Genomic DNA, 23,195 nt, shown 5'->3' on the forward strand with positions numbered 1-23,195 from the left:
CCGCGTGTTTTTACATGAGTAGAATGTGTGCTTTTATTTAAAATGCATCTCTGGGTTATTTGTGGGGCATAGGAATTCGTTCATCTCCCCCCCCCCCCCATATAGTCCAGCCCTCCACATGGTCTAAGGGACGGTGGACCGGCCCACGGCTGAAAAAGGTTGCTGACCCCTGGCTTATGGGTTCATGATGCAGCCACCTTGCTGAAGCTAAGCAGGTGTGCGTCTGGCCAGTACCTGGATGGGAGCCCACCTGGGAACGTAATGAGTTCCATGTTGGATATAAATGTATATCAGGGGATAAAACTCTGCAGAATAAAAACAACAGTGCTTCACCTCGGCGTTTGTGGTAGGGAACTGAGTGTGGAATTTGTAATGCTTTCAGGTGTTGCATGGTGCAATGATAATCTGTCCTCAAGATATGTGAATTAGCATGGATAACTTCTTAATCTGAAAGAAAAAAACCCCCCAAACCTCCCTTTCTTCTTGCAGATCAATTCTTTCAAAAGATGGGGTCCTGTATGTAAAACTGAGGGCTGGGCAGCTTTCATACAAAGAGGACCCAATGGGTTGGCGAAGCCTTTTGGCGCAGACTGTCACTCACCGGAATGCGGATGCCCGGGCGTTCAAGGTAGTCCTTATGGCCACTGTTGAGTGAAAAAAGCTGCAATGAATATAAACTATATAACATGGGTAGACAAACTATCGCCTTCTCAATCCGGCCCACGGACATTCTGGGAATCAGCGTGTTTTTACATGAGTAGAATGTGTCCTTTTATTTAAAATGCATCTCTGGGTTATTTGTGGGGCTTGGGAATTCGTTCATCCCCCCCCCCAAATATAGTCCGGCCCCCCACAAGGTCTGAGGGACAGTGGACCGGCCCCCTGCTGAAAAACTTTGCTGACCCCTGCAGTATATAACAAGCAAAAACCAAATAAACCTGAATTTTCTGTTGGGTTGTGAGGCCAGTGGTTATAAGGAAAAGCCATCTTTGGAAAATTAACGCAAGCTGTGAAAGGCAGCTGTCATTCTGGTGCAAATTTCACCAGGAAGACTCCAAACGTCTCCGCGTTGGCCTCTGTGGCACCTCACGTCAGTGCAAAATGAGAAACTGACCTGCGTTGGGGGAAGTTTCAGCCGCCTGTCTCATTCTCCCCCAAAGGGCTGAGATGATACCACTTTGTTGGCTCAGCTGTGCTGGTAAGGTAGCAAGATTTTCAGCTGCATGAATCTATTTTTCAGGTCAGAGCTTTTTGCTGAGGGGTAGTGTTATTTCCATTACATTTTTTTCCAAGAAGGCTGGACCATTTGTCTGGGAGGTGGCAGCCTGCAGTGAGGAAGGGCTGTATGAATTGCACTTTCCCCATGAACCGCAAAGAAGGAAGCAATCCTTAATTTTAAATGTCACCTTCCTTTTCAGCCAGAAGCTATTTCTGCTTTTACGTCTGATCCTGCGCTGCTTTCATTCGCTGACTATTTCTGCAAACCGGCTGCAAACACGGGGCAAGTAAGTTGTCAGGTGCAAAACCTAGCTTAAAAAAAATATGAAAAGGCAGGCTTCGGCAGAGCCAACGTAAAACTCCACTCTCAGAGACAGCATGCCTGTAAATGCACAATGGCTGGGAGTTATTGTAAGGCTTTGGGAAGACTAGAGTATCCTGGTTTTGCACAGGAGGAATTTAAAAATAAAAGAACGTAAGGGTGGGATGATTCACATTCTAGTTGACAAAATCAGCCTCTCCAAAGTTTAATTAAAGTACCAGCAGAGTAGGCCAGTGTGGGCAGCTTGCCAGGGAACCAGATGCCAGGGAACCAGGCAGAGGGCCTTCTCGGTAGTGGCACCCACCCTGTGGAACGCCCTCCCACCAGATGTCAAAGAGATAAACAACTATCTGATGTTCAGAAGACATCTGAAGGCAGCCCTGTTTAGGGAAGTTTTTAATGACTGATGTTTTAATGTGTTTTAAATCTTTGTTGGAAGCTGTCCAGAGTGGCTGGGGAAACCCAGCCAGATGGGCTGGGTATAAATAATAAATTATTACTATTATTATTATTAGAGGGATGTGGGTGGTGCTGTGGGTTAAACCACAGAGCCTAGGACTTGCCGATCAGAAAGTTGGCGGTTCGAATCCCCGCGACGGGGTGAGCTCCCGTTGCTCGGTCCCTGCTCCTGCCAACCTAGCAGTTCGAAAGCACGTCAAAGTGCAAGTAGATAAATAGGTACCGCTCCGGCGGGAAGGTAAACGGCGTTTCCATGCGCTGCTCTGGTTCACCAGAAGCAGCTTAGTCATGCTGGCCACAAGACCCGGAAGCTGTACGCCGGCTCCCTCGGCCAATAAAGCGAGATGAGCGCCGCAACCCCAGAGTCGGGCACAACCTTTGTTGTTGTTGTTATTGGATTCCATCAGACTTAGCCAGCAAGACCAATGGTCAGTGGCAATAGGAGTTATATTCCAGTAACATCTGGCTCCCCACCCACTGCAACATGTACCTCTTTTTCATTTTTTTAGAAACAGGAAGTGTTTGACCTTTTCTCTTCTATCCTGTACGAGTGTGTTACTCAGGAAAATCCCGAAATGCTGCCGGCTTACATCGCCATTGACCAGGTAAAAGCATGCTGCGCAATCCTTTTCATTTCAGCAAAGTGTGACCTTGCTTGTGGTTGCTTTTTTTTCCTGCTGGTTTTTGCCCGTTAAGAAAGCAAAGACGAAAAGCCTATTGCATTTGTAATCGCAGTATATCTTGATTTTTAACCTATGGAAACGTGACTGCATGAACGAGTAGTTGTAGCAGATTCATGGCACCTTTTGACACTGATCTTGCAAGCTCCCCCTAAGCTTTCTTTCTGATTATGTAAGTCTCTAAACAACTCATTTTATAAACTAGTTATCTGCAGCTCCAACAGTACTGAGTTAATTCTAGCTCCTTTTCCTTTTCCGCTAGGCTGTGAGAAGACTGGAAAAAAGAGAAATGTCAGAGACATTTGACTTGTGGCAGATAAAGTTGGTTCTAGAGTTTTTCAATTCCAGAAGTCACCAGGAGAGAATGAGGAAAAATCCACACCGGGGCCTTTTTATGAACTCTGAGTTTTTACCTGTGATTAAGTGTTCCATCGATAATACCTTGGATCAGTGGCTGCAAGGTAAAAATAGCAGAGGATTTACTGCTAAATGAAGCAAGTTCTGTGCAGCTGGCAGATATGACTCTCCTCTTAATGGCAACATAGCTAAGCCAAGACCATGAATTCCTAAGACCATGAATTTCTACCTCCAAACGACCCAATGTTCATTTGTAATCTCTAGTAAGGGTTTTTTGTGTGCGTGCGTGCGTAATCCAGAAAGTCTTAAAACGATTTGGTTCTTACCATGATTTGAAGCTGTTCCAAAAATAAAAACATCTGGCTCTGTATGGGCTGAATCCAGTTAAGTCATTGTGCGAGCCAAACAACTTCCACGTGTTCAGTGGAACTTCCTCTCCCTCTATTCCCCTTGAAGCAAAGTTCTTAACCCGAGGTACTATTTCTGGGTTAGCGGAGTCTGTAACCTGAAGCGTATGTAACCTGAAGCATATGTAACCCGAGGTACCACTGTAAAACCAATAGACAATCTCAAAAACAAAACAAAAATGCAAACCAATTTTCTTAACACTGCTTTTTTTAATATTGCTGCTAATAGTTTTTTTTAAAAAAAAACCAGCTTCAACATTAGGAAATTTAAAACAAAAACAAAAGCATTTTGTCTTTATCAGCTAATTTCAGTTATTTCCTGGGTGGAATAGGCCTGAGAACCACTTAAGAATAGATAATATTTTTCTCTCTCTGGGCATTGTATATAAGGGGCAAATCAGCAGGTAGTGAGTGCATGATATCCTTGAGCCTGGTTGCATCCATAGATGCCCTTGCTTGTCAGAACCTTGAACCAGGAACATTCCACACTGCAACATTTTGCTGCGCTTCCATCTGCTAAATCTGAGCTTCACCCCTCTTGTGTGTTGCAGCTGGAGGCGACGTCTGCTTGCACTCCTATTTAAGTGGACAGCCAACTGACGAATCTCAGCTAAGCATATTGGCCTGCTTCCTCATATATCATTCTGTTCCAACACCGGCACAGCTGTTAGCTGGAGGCTTGGAAGGTAAGATTAAAACCCAGCTCTTAATCACGATTTATTGGGGGGCGGGGAAAGAACACTGAGAAAACCATGGATTACCAACACTGTACAAAAATGCAGAAGTTGGTCCATCTCAACCTAAGCCTAATCTTATAATTGTAGCGTTGGGAGGGAACCCAAGGGTCATCTAGTCCAACCCCCTGCAATGCAGGAATCAGAGCCACCCAGAGATGTTGGAAACTGAATATGGGTCCTTTTCCGTGCAAGCCTTGTGCTCTGCTCCTGAGCTTCAGCCTCTCAATAAATTGCAATATGTTCATTTGGCCAACACGCGGTTGCTCTCTTTAGTAGTACTTTACCAGTTGTAAGGAACAAGAAGGCAGGAGCTGAATAAATAACGATGATAATAATATAACAAAATGAGTTTATGGCGGTGCAAATAATAATAATAATAATAATAATAATAATAATAATAATAATTATACTCCATCCATCTGGCTAGGTTTCCCCAGCCACTCTGGGCGGCTTCCAGCAGAATATAAAAACATAATAAAATGTAAAATGCAGCGACATATTTTATACACACAACAGGTACATCCTCTAGAATAAAACAGCTTACTAGGGAAATGCTGAAATTGCCCTTCGGGGCACCTCAGGGTCAATTTTTTATGGTAGCCCAAATCTCAGTTGTACGGGTCTATGTATATATCTCAATTTTAACTCATGAGCTTTTGCTGCAGTCTTCTCCAGTTGTATATTTTATCTTTATGAACACTGTTTTTATTGTGTTATGTTATGTGAGCTGGTCTTTGACCGTAATAAGTTATCTATCTATCACACAACAGGTATGAACTGTTCTGTGCTAAAGGAGAGTTGCCATTCTGTATCTAAAATGCATTGTTTTGGTATATTTGTTCTACTTGAAGGTGTAATCATTTCCCCCCCCCCCACCTCCTTTATCCTTCTAGGTTGCACAACCTTCTCTGAATTGCTGTTGAAATTCAAGCCCCTGGGAATGCCAGTCCGTGCCCTTCTAAGACTCGCCCCTCTGTTGCTGGGGAATCCACAGGCAATGTTTTTGTGAAAGCAATAACTTGAATTTGACGCGACCAAAACGCCAGTATCCGTTTAGCATTTGACATCGGACGAAAGATGCATTGATGAAGTCAGGCTTTGCTTTCTAAGTTTACAAATTTCTTCCTCGGCGTTTTCCATTCCCTTTTTATGTTTTGAGAGTGATAAAAAAAAAGAGAGAGCTTTATATATTGTTGGACGGTTTACATGCCCGTGCTAATTAATATGTTTACTTTTTGTAAATAAAGCTTGTTTGCCAAAAGAGAGAGAGAGAGAGAGAGAGAGAGAGAGAAAGATTGATGATGAACTGGGAAAATAAACCACCTGGAATCAATTTGTGAACAGCTCTTTTCGACACAGCATCCTTGAACTAGCAGCACTACGTTGCCCGTTTCTTCTAAATGTTGCGATTTGAATCTCCAGGTGGGAGAAACACACAGAGCTCAGCTCAGTGCCTTCTTTGAAGTCACCTTTGCACATATATTTCCAAAGTCTGATCGCTCAAAACAAGCAAAACCTATAGTATACTACTACTGCCATGCATACTCCTTCAGTGTAGAATGGTAGTGAAGGTGAGAGTGCTGGCTATCCATCATGATGAATTCAGGTTCCATGCACTTTCAGAGAGGAACTATATGTTACAAGAAACACGGGGGTGCCAATGAAAATTCTAGCCCTGTGCCGCTTCGACTTCTTCCATCCCACCCGGAAAACAGTTTTCCTTATGTTGTGATCTGCTTAGTTATTTATAAAATTAGCCACCTTTTTAGTATAGCCCACCCAAGGTGGTTTTTAAAAGTACAGTGGTACCTCGGGTTAAGAACTTAATTTGTTCTGGAGGTCCGTTCTTAACCTGAAACTGTTCTTAACCTGAAACATCACTTTAGCTAATGGGGCCTCCCGCTGACGCCACGCGATTTCTGTTCTCAACCTGAAGCAAAGTTCTTAAGCCAAGGTACTATTTCTGGGTTAGTGGCGTCTGTAACCTGAAGCATCTGTAACCTGAGGTACCACTGTATAAAACAGTGGGTGGAATTCAACATAGTGCTAAGGTGTGTGGTCTGCTCGTGCAACAGGACTTTCTTCTGCTGTGTGCCCCCAGCCCTCCAGAACATATTTAGGGGCTGCAGGAGGAAGCACACGTTGTTCCATGCATGGAGCAACGTAGCTGAATCCGGCAAAGGACATATGGAAAACTTAACAGCACCAGTATTGAATATCCTTTAAAACCTGGGCTAATTGCAACCCTATCAACCAAACCTATTTTTGTTGGCATCCGGCTGTCTCAAGAGACAATGGAGTGCACCTCCAGGGGTAAAGTCAAATTGCTGGGGAATCACAGCACCTGCTGTGGCTGCAGAGGGAAGAATCCCTGATAGGTGGACATCCAACCTCTTTAGAAACCTCCAGTGAAGGAGAGTCCACTGAAGTCTGTTCCACTGTGACTCTTCCTCTGAAGGGACTTGATGCTCACAACAGTTGTGGAACCTGTAGTCTTCTAGATGTTTGTGGGCCTCAGTCCCAACCAGCATGGCCAGTGTCATACATAATCTGAGTTATGGTCTAGCCCAGTGGTTCTCAGAACTGTTTTTCTCGGGGCCACGCCTTCAGAATAAAAAAATTTGCTTGCAACACACCAAGTTTTTAATTGACAAGAAATGCATTGGAAAACATTTGTCCTCAGTATCACCTGATGCTCTTGCTCTCATTTTGAAAAGGTGTCTATCCATATTCTGCAAAGACTTTTCTTATATACTAGTGTTTAAATGTTTCTTCGATGGCCCTTTAATCTTCCTGCCACACTTTCCATCCTCTCATGCCACACCCTTTGAGAACCACTGGTCAAGCCGCAGCTGAAGGCCACCAATTCTCTCCCCCTTTTTTAACAGGTGTCAGAAACCGAACCTGGAACACACTGCATGCAGTGCATATTCATTCTATGCCTAAGCTATGTGTCAGGTGTGCGTGCAGGAGCCAGGCCCTGTGACCAATAGGACTGGAGGACTGGGGCCTTCCTAAGTTTGTTCTGAAGAGGCAAGGTGCGGCCACACAGGTGAGGCCGATTGGTAACTCACAGCACCTGGTGGCAAAAGCTGGGAAGGGATATAAGGGCAACATTTTCCCTTCAGCTCTTTGCCACAGCAACACGTTCCCTGCCTTGCTGCGCTTGACTCCTTGCTTCTTGATCCTCGGACCCCTGACTTCGTGACTCTCTGCTTCTTGATCCTCGGACCCTTGACTTCATGACTCCTTGCTTCCTGACCCTCGGCTTCTTGACTTCCGGCTCTCTGACCCTCGGACTCTTGGCTTTCTGACTGCTGGCTTCCGGACTCCCATTCCTCCTCCCACCCCGCCATCTTGCCCCCAGGCCCAACGTCCCCAGCCGGGACTTCAATCGCCCGTGAACTGGACTGTGACACTACGTTACACACTCCAGTTCCTGATGGGATATTAGTCTAGGAATGTATCTATGCTTGCAGCATGCAAGCGAAATGGTTGGCGATAAGGAACCAAGAAAGCTAGCAAAGAGAACAGAAACAATGAAAATCCAAACTATAGCTGTTGCTTTAAACTTAAAAATTAATATATGTACAGCCAAATGGTATTTTATTCTTGATCACTAAGCAAGCAAGACAGTATACAAATGCATAGCACACTCATGCAAGTGTGCGACCTCAACTCCTTGCTTAGCCAATTTTACAATTCACCTAAATTAATTATTGCACGCACAGCTGATACACAGCTGCGAATCCATGCGTTAAAACTGGCAACGTTTAGAAAGCAAGGGGAGGAAGAGTGTCAAGGGGGGAAAGGCCACATTCCTCTTTTATATAAATCCTATTTATAACTAAACTGCCGAAGTTTATTTCATTTGTTGAGAGAATAGCAGTAGAAGCATAGAGTTGGAAGGGTTCCCCAAAGATCATCTAGTTCAACCCCCTGCAATGTGGGAATCTCAGCTAAAGTATCTGTTATGTACTGAGTTGAATAGGATCTAAAAGGCAGCAGTCTGATTGGCCCTAGAACAATAGGGTCCAGAATGCAGCAGTCTGATTGGTCCTAGAACAATAGGATTCAGAATGCAGCAGCTTGATTGGTCCTAGAACAATGCAGCAGTATGATTGATCCGCAGGAGCCACCCAATCCAGCTCCAGGTGGAAGTGAATCCGCAACCTGATTGGCCTACAGGAGAATCCCAGAATTAGCCAATCACATGCGGCCCATTGTGTAAATAATGTATATAAAGCAGATATTTTGGGGGAACTTTCATTCCTCACTACTATGAGCTGAATAAAGAGCATGAAGTCCACACTCGACTCTGAGTATATTTCAGTATCCGTGACAGATGGCTTAAAAACCTCCAAAGGAGGAGGGTCCACCACCTTCCGAGGGAGTCTGTTCCACAGTTGAACAGCTCTTACTGTCAGAAAGTTCTTCCCGATGTTAAGTCGGAATCTCCTTTCTTGTAAGGTGAAGCCATTGGTTCGGGTCCTACCTTCCGGAGCAGGAGAAAACCAGCTTGCTCCATCTTCCAAGTGACAGCCCTTGCGATATAAGATGGCTGTCTTATTTCCTCTCAGTCTCCTCCTCTTTACCAGGCTAAACATTCCCAGCTCCCCCAAACCGATCCTCCTAAGGCTTGGTTTCCAGATCTTTGACCATCAGTCAATCGTTGGCACTCAAGTTGCACTTGGAGAGCTGATGAACTCCTCAAAAAAAAAAAAAAAACACCCAGCCCACCCCGATCCTGGTGTTTTCTTAAAGCAGCAAGTACCTGAGGTTCAGAAGAGCCCTGCTGGATCGGGTTGCAGACCCATTTAGCTAAGAATCTCGTTTTCACGGCGCCCAGCTTGAGCTCCCCAGTTTGACTATTCCCAGCAAACTGAGATTCAAGGTTGCCTCCGATGGCAGAGGAACCTAACACACACGTGCAAAGCATGCTTCATTTTCAACCTTTAGTTAAAAAGGTAAAGGGACCCCTGACAATTAGGTCGACTCTGGGGTTGCGGCGCTCATCTCGCTTTATTGGCCGAGGGAGCCGGCATACAGCTTCTGGGTCATGTGGCCAGCATGACTAAGCCGCTTCTGGCGAACCAGAGCAGCACATGGAAATGCCGTTTACCTTCCCACCGGAGTGGTACCTATTTATCTACAGTGGTACCTCGGGTTACATACGCTTCAGGTTACATACGCGTCAGGTTACACACTCCGCTAACCCAGAAATAGTGCTTCAGGTTAAGAACTTTGCTTCAGGATGAGAACAGAAATCGGGCTCCGGCGGCGTGGCGGCAGCGGGAGGCCCCATTAGTTAAAGTGGTGCTTCAGGTTAAGAACAGTTTCAGGTTAAGAACGGACCTTCGGAACGAATTAAGTACTTAACCCGAGGTACCACTGTACTTGCACTTTGACGTGCTTTTGAACTGCTGGGTTGGCAGGAGCAGGGGCCGAGCAGGGATTCGAACCACCGCGTTGGGCAGGAGCAAAAGATCTTCGTTGGTGGTGGTTGTTTTTTTTTGGGGGGGGGGAGGGTTGCTTGCTGTACACGAGCCCCCCCCCCCCGGGACCCGAAAAGTCGCCGAGTGATTTGGCATGCAGGGCTTCTGGGCTGGAGGAAGGAGGAGCCCGATGAGTGAAAAGCTTTGCACGTCAAGCGTGTCATAATTAGATCCGAGAGAGAAGCTTCCTGTTTCCTTTTTCGGGGTGTTTTTTTTTTCTTTTTTCCAAGCTGTCACACAAAATTTGAAACCAGCCGGTAACGTGACCCGCCGCGCCAATGATGTGAGCCGAGCAAGGCGACTTTCATTTCTGGCGCCCGTTACAAATGCGAAGCTGTGCGCTCTTCGCTCCTGCGCACGTGGAAAGAGCTGAAGGAGATAATGGTATGTCAGTTCTTGCAAAAGCGCCGCTTCTCTGTTATTTTAAAAATCGTTTTGAAACTGCGCTTGGCTCCTGGGCGGACCCCGACAGCTAACTTCAGCAGGCTGGCCAAACAGACCTAAGGAACCCCCTCGGCAGGAAGCTATGCTGGTAAGACGCAACTTCACCCGTCTTTCTTACAAAACTGCACTTTGCGCAACAACTGGCTGCAGCTTTGGACGTGGAGCTCCTATAGCCTCGTTTGCAAATATCACGGGGGTTGTGTGTTAAAAGCTTCCACCGATCTGCTCTGTAACTGCCCCCTGCTCTAATTTGGGGGGAGGCAGGAAACACCCGGGTCTCAAGCGTGCCAGGAAACGCCTATGCCTGATCGGAAAGCCCTTCTCTCCCCGCAAATTACGCACCTGCTCTCTGGGTCGTTTCTTTCTCCAGATGCTTCAGCCTTGGGCCAGAGTTTTTGGAAACGGGTATTATTAGACTCTGATTCAGCCCTATCCTGGTCTGCAGACGTAATTTGGAAACTTCTCATTCATTCAGCTCAGTGATGTGGTCTTGTTTAGTAAAGTGGAAATAATTCAGGAGGGCTAGTAATAACTTCTGATCAGAAATGTTGTTTTAGTGCTTTGGAAGCGGGCTTGCGGGTGTGGTATGGCAACAGGTCTCAGGTAAGGAGTATAGACAACAGGTTCTTGAATGAGGCAGAGTTCGTTCAGGAAGAAAACTGGAACCCGATTCCTGTTAGCGCTGTCTGATTTTAAGAACGCGAGGCAGCTGCAGAGAATCAGTGTGTGTGAGACTTGCCTCACCTGTGGCTCACTTTTACTCCACCAGTAATTGCAACTTTTGCTGGAACCGTATCTGATGTTTTTGTTAAGTTCTGTTGTTTATTTTTTTTTTTAATTGCAAATTGCTTTTTGAGGACTTGCACTAAAGGCAGGATAGACATAGCTGAAAGGGCAGCCTCTGTGCTAGAGAGAAAGCAGGCTTTTTAGCAAGGATAGAAGGTTATCTGTCGTTTTCAAGCAGTGACAACAAACATCCCTGAACAAACGCATCATGGAAGGTGAGGATATACTGTACTTAAGTCTATTCTACGGGGGCGCAAAGCACTTTGGGGACCCCAGGGGAGTGTGTGGAGGGCAGGTTATTGGAACAGCCAGTGTTTTATCCCCTCCCCCAGGAATGAATGGAAGCCATCGACTTATATGAAGGAAAGTAGCAGAATCCATGTTGGGGCATCACAGGAGATTTTTGTTTGTTTTGTTTAGTCGTTTAGTCGTGTCTGACTCTTCGTGACCCCCTGGATCAGAGCATGCCAAGCACTCCTGTCTTCCACTGCCTCCCGCAGTTTGGTCAAACTCATGCTGGTAGCTTCGAGAACACTGTCCAACCACCTCGTCCTCTGTCATCCCCTTCTCCTTGTGCCCTCCATCTTTCCCAACATCAGGGTCTTTTCCAGGGAGTCTTTTCTTCTCATGAGGTGGCCAAAGTACAGGAGCCTCAGCTTCAGGATCTGTCCTTCCAGTGAGCACTCAGGGCTGATTTCCTTAAGAATGGATAGGTTAGATCTTCTTGCAGTCCATGGGACTCTCAAGAGTCTCCTCCGGCACCATAATTCGAAAGCATCAATTCTTCGGCGATCAGCCTTCTTTATGGTCCAGCTCTCACTTCCATACATTACTACTGGGAAAACCATGGCTTTAACTATACGGACCTTTGTTGGCAAGGTGATGTCTCTGCTTTTTAAGATGCTGTCTAGGTTTGTCATTGATCACAGGAGATGGGAGGGGATAAAACCTAGCTGCACGGAGCCCCTTCTTTGAGAACTAAACCTGCACCTATCTGCATAGACTCACTCTCTGCTATTCTGATTTTTGGTCTTGGCAACAGAATGTTGGTACTTGGCTTTGAAAGCTGAATGGCTGGATTCAGTTATATTCTTTCTCCCCGAAATACACACTGTAATCTTAAAGCCACTTATTTGGGAATAATCCCCATGAAACTGAATGGGAGTGACTTCTGAGCAGACATGTTAAGTAGACTGTCAACTGGGGTAGGCAGAATGTGATGGTAGAATATTTGGAAGGTTCAGGTGCCAACATGGGAAGTTTAAATATAGCAGTTGCCATTTTCCAGGTGTTCTGTGATCAATAAAAATAAGAGATGGACAAGTGAGGCCCAGAGGATTGTGTCTTGGGTTTCCAACCAGTTTCTGTATTTAGTGAGAGTAATTGACCTAGTTCGTTGCTGGTTTTTCATATTTGTATAATAATAATAATAATAATTAATAATTAATTTATTATTTATACCCCGCCCATCTGGGCGGCTTCCAACAAAACACTAAAATACAATAACCTATTAAACATTAAAAGCTTCCCTAAACAGGGCTGCCTTCAGAAAGTTTGGTAGTTATTTTTCTCTTTGACATCTGATGGGAGGGCGTTCCACAGGGTGGGTGCCACTACCGAGAAGGCCCTCTGCCTCGTTCCCTGTAGCTTGGCTTCTTGCCGTGAGGGAACCGCCAGAAGGCCCTTGGCGCTGGACCTCAGTGTCCGGACAGAACAATGGAGGTGGAGACGCTCCTTCAGGTATACTGGACCGAGGTCGAGGTATCCAAGCCTTCCTCCAACAAGATCACTTCAGGCTGCCATTCGCGCACATTTTATCCTCATGAAAGCCCTATGTGGTAGCCTAGTCTGAAGGAATTTGACTGCCATCTGTTGGCTTTGTGGCAAGCAGGAACTCAAACCTGATCCAAGTCAAACTCCAGCAAGCTAGAGCGCTGGCTCTCATGTCTGGCCTTTCTCGTGTTGCTGTCAGTCAAGTTTTGCCAGAGCTGAATGGTCTGCATCAAAGCCAGGCCCCGGTTCTTACGCAAAATGAGCATTGCAGAACAAACTGACAGCAACAGAGCATTAAATGCAATGCACCTGTATTTTTTTTTTATTTTGCAAGAACTTGGCTTTCCTGTGGCAGATGTTGCAAAATCTAGGGGCTTCCCATAGCATAGATGGTTACAGAGCTCTCTTCAGGTCTTCATCTTCCCTAGAAATGGAAGGGAGAAGGCGTAGCAAGCATTGCTGGAATGTATAGGGCAATAAACATTTGAATCTTCTCTTTGGCCTTTAAACATGTCAGTATGAAATGTCTAATTCTGTTTTAGTCTGTTTTTAGCTTATTGTTGATTCTAATTACATTTTGAATTTTTTTTTAAGTACCTGGTTTTTTTAACCTGTTCTTTGACTGACAATTTAAATGTTTGTTTTATTTATTTCTGTAAACTGCTTAGCGGTTCTGTTAAGTACTGCCCCCAGCCCTATCTGGATGGAGATGCTGGGTTTGAACCCTAAACCTTCTAAACCTGTTTAGGGAAGTTTTTAATATTTAATACTGTATTGTTTTTAACACTCTATTGGAAGCCGCCCAGAGTAGCTGGGGAAACTCAGCCAGATGGGAGGGATATAAATAATAATTATTATTATTATTGTTGTTGTTGTTGTTGTTTAGTCGTTTAGTCGTGTCCGACTCTTCGTGACCCCATGGACCAGAGTTGTTATTATTACATGCAAAGCATTTGTTTTGCCATAAAGCTAGGCTGTTTCCCATTGTTGCATTTTGTTAAATAAGTGTAATTTTGTTGGCATCCATCTATCTGAGTGCCCCCCCCGGGGTGACTTCAACTGCCCTGGGGTGCAATCCTGGGCAGTGTGTATGGAGGTCCTGGGCTGCCCAGATGACAAAAATAAGCAAATATTTTTGGATTGACCCTGAAGGGCAAAGATCCACAGCTTGGGTAGCAGGTGTTTACTTACAGCGCTGCTAATCAAAAAAATCAGGACTGTGTTAGACTAGACCAATTTGACAGCTTCATGTGGTCACAACCTCCTTTGTTGATATTATTCTTCCTTTACCGCCTGAAATATACTCGGAGTCACGTAGTGATTTCATGCTCTTTATTGCGGCTCGTAAAACAGTGAATAAATTTTCCCCAAAACCTCTGGCTTTATATACGTTATTTACACAATGGGTCCCATCTGATTGGCTGATTCTGCTTCCCTCCTGGAGTCAGATTGGGCTGCTCCCAATATAAACCACGTGTCTGAAATAGTACAGGAGAACAATCCTGAAGCTATTTTGACTCTCCCAAATTGACCTCAAATATTTCTCTGCAAGGAGGACGGAAATGGGAAAAACTTTCCAGTTGTCTTTGGACTTGTAGGGGCTTACACCTCCCTGTGAATACAGTCTGGCAAGTATCTGTTAAGATGAGCAAACTATCAATATGTGTAAGAGATTCTGGAACTAACATGTCAAAGGGATGGTCAGATTACCCAGAAAAGGCAATCAGATAAGGCATTATCAGGTATCCTGGCAGACAGTAGAGAAGCAAAACACTCATATTTCTGCTGGGGACCACCTCTTTCTGTGATGTATGTTTTGGGGGGGTGGTCTTGAGCTACAGGGGAGACAACTTTCAAATGGCTATATAAGAGCTTGCACAGGGTTCAGCCACCTTTTTCAGCTGTGGGCTGGTCCACCGTCCCTCAGACCATGTGGGGGGCCGGACTATATTTTTTGGGGGGAAATGAACAAATTCCCATGCCCCACAAATAACCCAGAGATGCATTTTAAATAAAAGGACACATTCTACTCATATAAAAACACGCTGATTCCTGGACTGTCCGTGAGCTGGATTCAGAAGGCGACTGGGCCGCATCCGGCCCCCGGGCCTAAGTTTGCCTACCCCTGTCCTTGGTCCCTAGTCTCCTCCCTCCCTGCGTGGGGTGAGCGGGGGACCCTGTTGCAACAGCTTAATAAAGATCAGGCTTACTAGCTGCTTTGCTTCTCAATATTCTCTGGTTGGCCTCCGTTATTTTCTCCTACTGATAGCCTACTTAAGGACTCTATACGGGCTCTTAGATACCCCATAAGGGAAAGGGAGCAGTATTTTTCTTTACAACACTAGGTAAAGCTGCAAAACACTCCCTGTCTGAAGCCCAGGAGAGCAGCTGTTTGTCAGTGTAGGCACTGCTAAACTTGATGGACCAATGGGTCTGACTTGGCGTAAGGCAGATTTCCCTGTTCTTTCGTTCCTGGTCTCCTGTGCAAAGGTGAGAGTTGCATCTGTTGTTCTGCCTACTTGGCCTCTGCCATGGGGCACCCAGAAGGCTCCCTATGTGGGAATGCAGCTCTTGGGGTGAAAAGGTTTGCCCATACCGACACTATTCACATTCTTTTCTAGTGATTGACTCATTTGGGGAGGAAAATAGGTTCTTTGATGGCACGTCTCTAAGCCAAGCTGGCTTGACCTATTTTTTTTTTAGGCCTTGCTAAATCCATTGATCAAACACACATTTACTAATTTCAGAATTAGGGGGGAAACTGGCACCCAGGAATTTAGAGGATCCTTGCCCCCTACAAAACCATACCACTAGCTTGTAAAAAATAATTGTCTTTAGAGTCCTCCACCCCTTGAAAATACAAAAATTAAGAAGAAGAAAAAAACAACTCTGGGGATTGCATAATCATTGTGCTACATCACAGTTTTAAGTGCCATCATTTTGTCAGTCAAATAGCAACTGTTGTAATAGTAAAACCACAGCACTGGGTTAATCCTATGCTCTTTCATAACTTTCCTTACTCATTTGTAAACTGGGCTGTGGGTTAAAAAGAAGTTTAAAAACCTTGCTATTCATCACTAGCAAGTGGTTTTGGCTCAGACATGTGATCTATACATTTATGTATGTACTTGCTTGGTTCATCTATGAACATTTATTTTACATATATAAGACCTTAAAATTCTTATAACACGATACATTATGTTAGGACTTGTTAACTAAGCATTAGTTTCCACAAGGCAGCTGTGAAGTCCAGTCCCACCATGATAGCACAATATCATGGGCATTTATCAACACAGATAATTGCCTGAAATTGATGAAGTTATATAACTGAGGCTTTACGTAAGTCAATGAACACACTGCATTTTTTGTTTCTTTTAACCTGTGATTCATTCCACATCTCTGAACAGTGTTTGGTTTTTGGTTTTGCTTTGTTTCGCTTCAAAATGTGGGAACATTTGACTTTGATTAGCAAGAGGCCTATTTTAGTTTCCTGTCTCATATCTTCTACCAGGAAAAACAGAGGAGTTTGCTTGTCAAAAAGGAGTCCTCAGCACCCCCTTCAAAGTCTAAACACGTTTTTGGTGGCATTGTTTCCGAGTGCATAGGTTTAACTTGTGAAACACCTTGACCTTTGTCATCTGGATGAAATGCTACCCTTCGCTTTCACATGAAAATATGCACAAGCTTACAGAGTGTTGCCTTTTAAACTGGTTAGCCTGAAGGAGGAAGCTCTTGAAAGGAAAAGGAGAGAAGTACCTAGCCTCTGCTTGACTCTTCTCCCCGTCCCCACTTTTATCTGTTTATGTTTTTGGTGAAACAATAATATAACTACAATCTTTCTTGCTAGAATACTGCTTTCTGATCCAAAGTTCTTCGTGACAATAGGGCTTGCAGACTGAAGATGAGGGCAGGCTTCAGCGTTGATGGGCGAAGCGCCCTCTGGTGGGCCATCTTCTTATTACAATGATGGGCTCCCTAAGATGGTTGGATGGCACCTTGTACGCCTCATTCTGGCGACCCCTTCAGCCAAGCTGGTGCCAAACATATTGCTCTGCTTTCCTTTAGAAGAAGAAGAGGAGGAGTTTGGATTTGATATCCCGCTTTATCACTACCCGAAGGAGTCTCAAAGCGGCTAACATTCTCCTTTCCCTTCCTCCCCCACAACAAACACTCTGTGAGGTGAGTGGGGCTGAGAGACTTCAGAGAAGTGTGACTAGCCCAAGGTCACCCAGCAGCTGCATGTGGAGGAGCGGAGATGCGAACCTGGTTCACCAGATTACGAGTCTACCGCTCTTAACCACTACACCACACTGGCTCTCTTTAGATGACATCTTTAGATGACATCAACGAGGCCGAGAGGGAGGTCTTGTTGTCTGGGCAGTCCAGGACCTCCATACACGCTCACACTGCCCAGGCGTGTGCCCTGGGGAGGGCACTTTGCTGCTGCTAATACTGCGGTTTGGCTTCACCCCCGGAGGTGCACTCCATTGTGTCTCAAAGGAGTCGTGATACCATCTTATCAGACCTGGTGGAGTGAGAAGGCCCAAGTAATGATGAACTTATATAAAAGTTCTAAGAAGTTCTTAACAGTTCTAAAAAGTCCTAAAAATAATAATACAAGGAACTTGGAGAGTCGCTGCCAGTCAAAGCACTGGGCAGAGGTGCTACGTGTTTTGGGGTTTTGTTGGGGGAGGGGAACCACAGCTCAGTGGTAGAGTACATGCTCTGAGCCTCAATCTCTGGTATTTCTAGTTAAAAGGATGAGCGTTCAGGTGATCTCTGCCTGAAAAGCCTCTGTCAATCACTCAGAAAATGGGCTAGATTGACAGATGAGGCAGCTTCCAATGAATATGCCAGATTTTCTTTTTTTCTTTTCTTAAAAAAAGGTTAGCGTCACATCTGGAAGTCTGTTTTTAGAATGCTATTAAAATGGGCACAGCATCAGATATTTTTACACTTTCATGTTTCGTCTTTTCTGTGGCGGAATCATGCTTTTTTCCCATTCTCTTTGGCAGCAGCGCCACCTGCTGTTGAAAGCAAAGGCGACGAAAGATAAAGGGTGAGAAAGAGCCTCAAGTGTTTTCCTCTCACGAAGAAAGAAGTTGAAAATCTGTTCTGTGCTTCTTTCATGCGAATGTGTCATTTTCATTGGCTGAAATGCACATTCAGGGTTTGTTTGTTTTTGATTGCGTTTCTTTCAAGCCCCACTGCCTAAGGTTGGAGAGAGGTCTGTTTTTTCTCTCTCCATAGATTTTAAGTTACTGGTAGTCTGAAAAGAATGGGCCTAGCTGTGGTATATACATTTGTACCACTTTCACCTATGAAAAATGGTGTCTTTGTAGGCTTTCCGTACTGTGGCAAATGCTGTTTAATCAGAGGTGACAGTATGGTGAAAATAAAACCAAAAGACATGATGGCTCTTTCAAGAATCTCAAAGATGATGGTGTTTCCCCAGCGTAACCTGCATTGATTCTAATGTCAACTTTTTAACTAGTTAGGTTGCTGCATCTTTAATAGTTATATAAAGGTACCCCTGCCCGTACGGGCCAGTCGTGTCCGACTCTGGGGTTGTGCGCCCATCCATTAAGAGGCCGGGGGCCAGCGCTGTCCGGAGACACTTCCAGGTCACGTGGCCAGCGTGACGAAGCTGCTCTGGCGAGCCAGCACCAGCGCAGCACACAGAAACGCCGTTTACCTTCCCGCTATAAAGCGGTACCTATTTATCTACTTGCACTTAGGGGTGCTTTCGAACTGCTAGGTGGGCAGGAGCTGGGACCGAAAGACGGGAGCTCACCCCGCCGCGGGGATTCGAACCGCCGACCATACGATCGGCAAGTCCTAGGCACTGAGGTTTTACTCACAGCGCCACCTGCGTCCCTTAATAGTTATATAGAAGAGGCGATTGCATGATAAACTACACCTGCTAAAATTACCTCTTCACACACAAATTATCCTCTTGCACCAGATGAATACCGTTTTATTTGCCTGGCCTTTTTAGATCTTTTGTCTACTCTGTTCTATAAATTATTGTATTTTTTAAAACTCTTTTTAAAGCTGCTCTGGAATACCCTTTGGGACTGATGATGTGTGGGCAATTAAATCTAAATTAATAACTATTCATACATATGCTCAAACAGCAGAACAGGAACACTCTTAGAGCTCATCTGCGCCGCTCCTGAAATTCCACATTTTCCAAATCTGTTTTGTGCATTATAGCACTCTGTGGCTCAGTACCTATGCAGTTAGATGTTCTCTCATTCTTTTGTACCAGGAACACACATTGGGCCTATTGTTACTTCGCATCTAGAGTCTTGCTGCTGCTGCTGCTTTTTAAATTTAACCTGCCCATGGACACTTCGTAAGCAGTCCATAAAACCTCCTGATGTGTCCTAACATTAGCTCTCCCTTGATAGATAAAGGAAAATTCAGCTTGTGGTCCTTACTAACCAACAAAATTTACAATGCATTCTCAGGCACACCTCCTCCTTAAGGTGCAAGGGGGTCTTCCTCCCTGGTAAAGGAGAAAGGAGAGAAAGTTTCACTCAGATATCAACAGCAGCAACAATGAAAACAAAATGAGGACTGAAGGCAGTGGCTTTGGCACAGAGGACAGGGCAAAATAGGATAAACTAAAAAACATGATATGGCAAGTGCACATTACAAGACACAGTGCCATGTGCAACTGATTTAGAATACCTTTTTGCATTACTATTGGTTAGCGGGAAAGCAGATCTTAGCTTCAGAAAGACCGACATGCTACCAAGTCAGTAGAAACTTGGGAAACAGTAGAAACAGGTGGTTCCTGCAAATAAAATAAGAAAGCAGCAGTCTACAAGGCAAATTTTGAGATGGTGTGGGTGTTCTCTTTGTTTCCTTTGCACAATCCATCGCAAGTTTCAGGCTCATTCATTCCCTCCTGTTTTGTGTGCAAGAAGCAAAGTATGAGAGCTCTCCACTGTGTCATACGCTGTACGACTGTGGTCCATTTGGACTGTAGCTGGCTAAAGTAAGCCGTAATTAAACCATGGTTCATGAGCCTGGCTTGACAACCCACTAGAGTTTAAGCAAGCTGCAGTGCTGCATGTTCAGACAAATGGGAAACTGTGGTTGGTTTAAAAGAGGAAGCAGATGCACACCAGATGCATGTGCCAGAGGAGGAGAGGGAGCATGTGAAGCTGGCATCTCCACACCCAAACTGGTCCACTTACTATCACATGTGAAAATGCCCCCAGTTTATGCAGAGTAATCTGTCATTCTTCCCACTAAGATCAGGGTGCAATAAGATGAACACATAATTGTCACATGTTTTCCTCTCGAGATCCACCGCTTAATGTTGTTTGTAGTAAACCAGGAATGAGAAGCGTATAACTCTCTGAATGGCTCATATTTAAAGATCAGTAATATTTAATGTTCATGCATAATGTCCTTGTGTTCTGTTTAAGAACCAGGAGGTTTTCGTTGTTGTCAATGCAATGGATCAAGAGCAATATATATTGCATTTTCACCTTTAAGCGGTAGATGGCACTAGCGACACACTATTGCTGTCACGTCCTGATTTTTCATGTTTTCCTTGTGTGAGGAAGGCATATATATTTAAGTCCAAAACAAGATCACATTAAAACACACACACCAGCACTTGGCATGTCTGTAAACACAAAGGCCAAAAAGCAGCTGCCACTTCTGATCAGAACCACAGAACAGTTTCCACAAGGTCTTCTGAGGACAAGTTTTTAAAAAAATATATTAAAGGAACTCCTCCGAGGCTCTAATTTAAGTGCCTTGCATGACTCATGTAAACAGAAGTGGCGCAACTGGTGAGTAATCCTGATAGCGCCTTTCTGTAAATATTTAATCGCAGTCAGGCTTCCAATGAGCCAGTCGGATTTTGGGTATTAAGACAATTACGATCTTAAAGGAAAGACGTGAGGAACGGGAAGGAGCTGTTCTCATTGCATGAGATTTGCTGCTTGTTTTTCTATATTTACTGTTGACCCCCTTTGTCGCATATATTTTAAATTAGCTTTTCTCCTTGTTGTAAGCCGTGCAGAGAACTTGGTTCTAGAACGGCATATGAATGGCCTAACATATGTAAAGTAAATATATAAATGAAATTCAAAATTCAGCCTACAAACTGAGGTATAATGACACTTTTGCTGCAGATGGAAATATCGGTATTTTGACATTCAGTGTATGAATCTCTACCCATGAACATTTTGGGGTCGAAAGAAGAGCTTTGAGAGGACGTTCAAAATTCTCTGCAGAAAGCAGAGTGGCTTTCTCTTGTTCCCCGACTGTTTCCCTGTCAGCGCAGGATCATATAGGATCACTGCTACATCACCCAATCAGATTTGCCTATGGATAATGTTGTGGGGGGGAAGGAAACCAGTGCTTTGCCCTCAAAATAAACTCATGAGAGGGAGGAAAGTTCTGTCTTTGTTGCTCAAGCGACTGGGCTGTGCTAGCAACACATCACCTTGATTGCCTATGCGATTGTGGTGCTCCTGTAAACATTTTCACCCACTTTTGAGGCCTCTGTCAAAATCACAAAAAGGTGGGTGCTTTCGGTAGGTGTTTGCAACCCCTTCTCTTGCTCTGGCACTGTGAACTGACTGAGGTTTTAGAGTAAATAAAGTATGCTGATTACTTGGTCGAGAAATAGGTAGTTGATAGCCTCGTGGACTTGAAACATTTAACTCCACCTATAGTAGGTTTTACAGTAAAAACCTAGGGGATGCGGGTGGCGCTGTGGGTTAAACCACAGAGCCTAGGACTTGCCAATCAGAAGGTCGGCGGTTCGAATCCCCCGCGACGGGGTGAGCTCCCGTTGCTCCTGCCAACCTAGCAGTTCGAAAGCATGTGCAAGTAGATAAATAGGTACCACTCTGGCGGGAAGGTAAATGGCGTTTCCGTGCACTGCTCTGGTTCGCCAGAAGTGGCTTAGTCATGCTGGCCACATGACCCAGAAGCTGTACGCCGGCTCCCTCGGCCAATAAAGCGAGATGAGCGCCGCAACCCCAGAGTCGGCCACGACTGGACCTAATGGTCAGGGGTCCCTTTACCTTTACCTTTACAGTCGATTTTGTCTGTAGACCAGCCTTTGCAACCTGGCGCCATCCAGATGTTTTGAATTGCCGTTCCCACCTCTTGAGGGGAAGCGAGGCCTCAAAGCAGCAGGTAGCTTTTATAAAAACACACCACATCCACCCAAAACTACACGCTTGTGCAACGAAGAGGACCATCCCGCTGGATCCATGTGTTGTGATGAGTTAGCTCTGCATGGCTTAGGTCAGGGACACTCCAAGTGGCCTTTGGCTTTCCCCCTCCTTTTCATGGGGCAGAGTTGGCCTCAGGTGTTGGAGAAGAGGTTCATATAGGAAAAGGACAGGAGAGGTGGAGCCAAGCCAAGAGCCTCTTGGGATCCACGGAAGCCTATCGTATTCCACAGAGCTATTGAATTTGCTTGGCAAACTCCTCTTTCTCTGCCCACACTGCTCATCCTGCTCATGCGTTTGACTAGCAGCAACTGCCCTGGGAAAGAGCTGATGTCTGGATTGTGGCTGTCTGGTGTCAGCTGGTTTCTTTTGCACATTTTCTCACCCTTCCGGTCTTGAATTCAATTCACCACATTTCCAAACAAAGTTCACGTGTCGTTCTTGAAAAGACCTCATGCAATTTCGGCGGCGTTTTAGTATACACACTATCGAACGCAATTTTTTCCTAATATATTCATTGTATAATGTGTTTTTCTCTGTACATTTCTGCACTGCAAAATTTGGAGAAGCCGGTCAACTTTGACAGGTGGCCGGGAGCACCCACATATTGGTCACCTGGTGACATCAGATGATTGACAGGTGGGGGACCCCACCCACTTGTCAGAAGTTGGCTTGTCAGGTAGGAGGTGATAAAGATCTGGATTCCCAGGTCAAAAACCTTCCCCATCCCTGCCCCTGGAGTCTCATTGCACAATGACTTATTTATTTAGTTATTCTCCCCCTCCACAACCTTTATCCTCACAACCCTGTTCAGAGGTTCATAGACAGTGAATAGCCCAAAGTCACCTGGCGAGTTTCATGGCTGTATAGGGATTTGAACCCTGTTCTTCCAGGGCCTAATCCGACACGCTAACCACTGTATCAGCCAAACATATTCACTTCCATTTGTTGAAAGGAACAGCGCTTGAGGGGATGTGATCTGAAATCTTCCCCTTTGTATGGGTGTTCAAGATGGGCGATGGTTTTGTGACACAATCGGGCCGCCTTAGCTTTTTGGGGGGGAGTGGGTAGGGTAGGGTGCCAACACTATCCAATTTATTTGACGACTTTGTGCATCAGACAAAATGTTCTCGACCCCGTGGAAACATACACTGCGATTATGTTGACGTCTTCGAAACCTTGCAGGATGCATCGTTGATCTTTTCTTAACAGGTGATATAAAAGCCGTTTTTGGTTCCCTTCCCTTATTTTGGCTCTTAAACAGAAGAAAACAAAACAAATCTGAGGTGGGATGGATTGATTTCT

The 23,195-nt window shown here is 45.0% G+C and overlaps 1 protein-coding gene and 1 long non-coding RNA gene across 9 annotated transcripts in view; both read left to right on the top strand.

The window, feature by feature from the left end:
* Positions 1 to 5,513, top strand: part of ANAPC1 (anaphase promoting complex subunit 1) — a 62,966-nt gene extending 57,453 nt beyond the window's left edge. For all 8 annotated transcript variants that reach the window (XM_083604737.1, XM_083604738.1, XM_083604739.1 and 5 more), the window contains exons 43-48: positions 490 to 628; positions 1,419 to 1,505; positions 2,509 to 2,604; positions 2,942 to 3,140; positions 3,995 to 4,129; positions 5,074 to 5,513. In XM_083604737.1, coding sequence (XP_083460863.1) covers positions 490 to 628; positions 1,419 to 1,505; positions 2,509 to 2,604; positions 2,942 to 3,140; positions 3,995 to 4,129; positions 5,074 to 5,189 — 772 coding nt within the window. In that variant the 3' untranslated portion in view covers positions 5,190 to 5,513. The remainder of the gene's footprint in view (positions 1 to 489; positions 629 to 1,418; positions 1,506 to 2,508; positions 2,605 to 2,941; positions 3,141 to 3,994; positions 4,130 to 5,073) is intronic.
* Positions 5,514 to 10,000: 4,487 nt separating this feature from the next.
* LOC310758809 overlaps positions 10,001 to 23,195 on the top strand; it is a 260,702-nt gene continuing 247,507 nt past the window's right edge. Inside the window, exon 1 of the long non-coding RNA XR_014545938.1 lies at positions 10,001 to 10,207. This is a non-coding gene — a long non-coding RNA (uncharacterized lncRNA). The remainder of the gene's footprint in view (positions 10,208 to 23,195) is intronic.

Source organism: Podarcis filfolensis (genome assembly GCF_964270895.1).
Source record: "Podarcis filfolensis genome assembly, chromosome: 3".
Lineage (NCBI taxonomy): Eukaryota > Metazoa > Chordata > Lepidosauria > Squamata > Lacertidae > Podarcis > Podarcis filfolensis.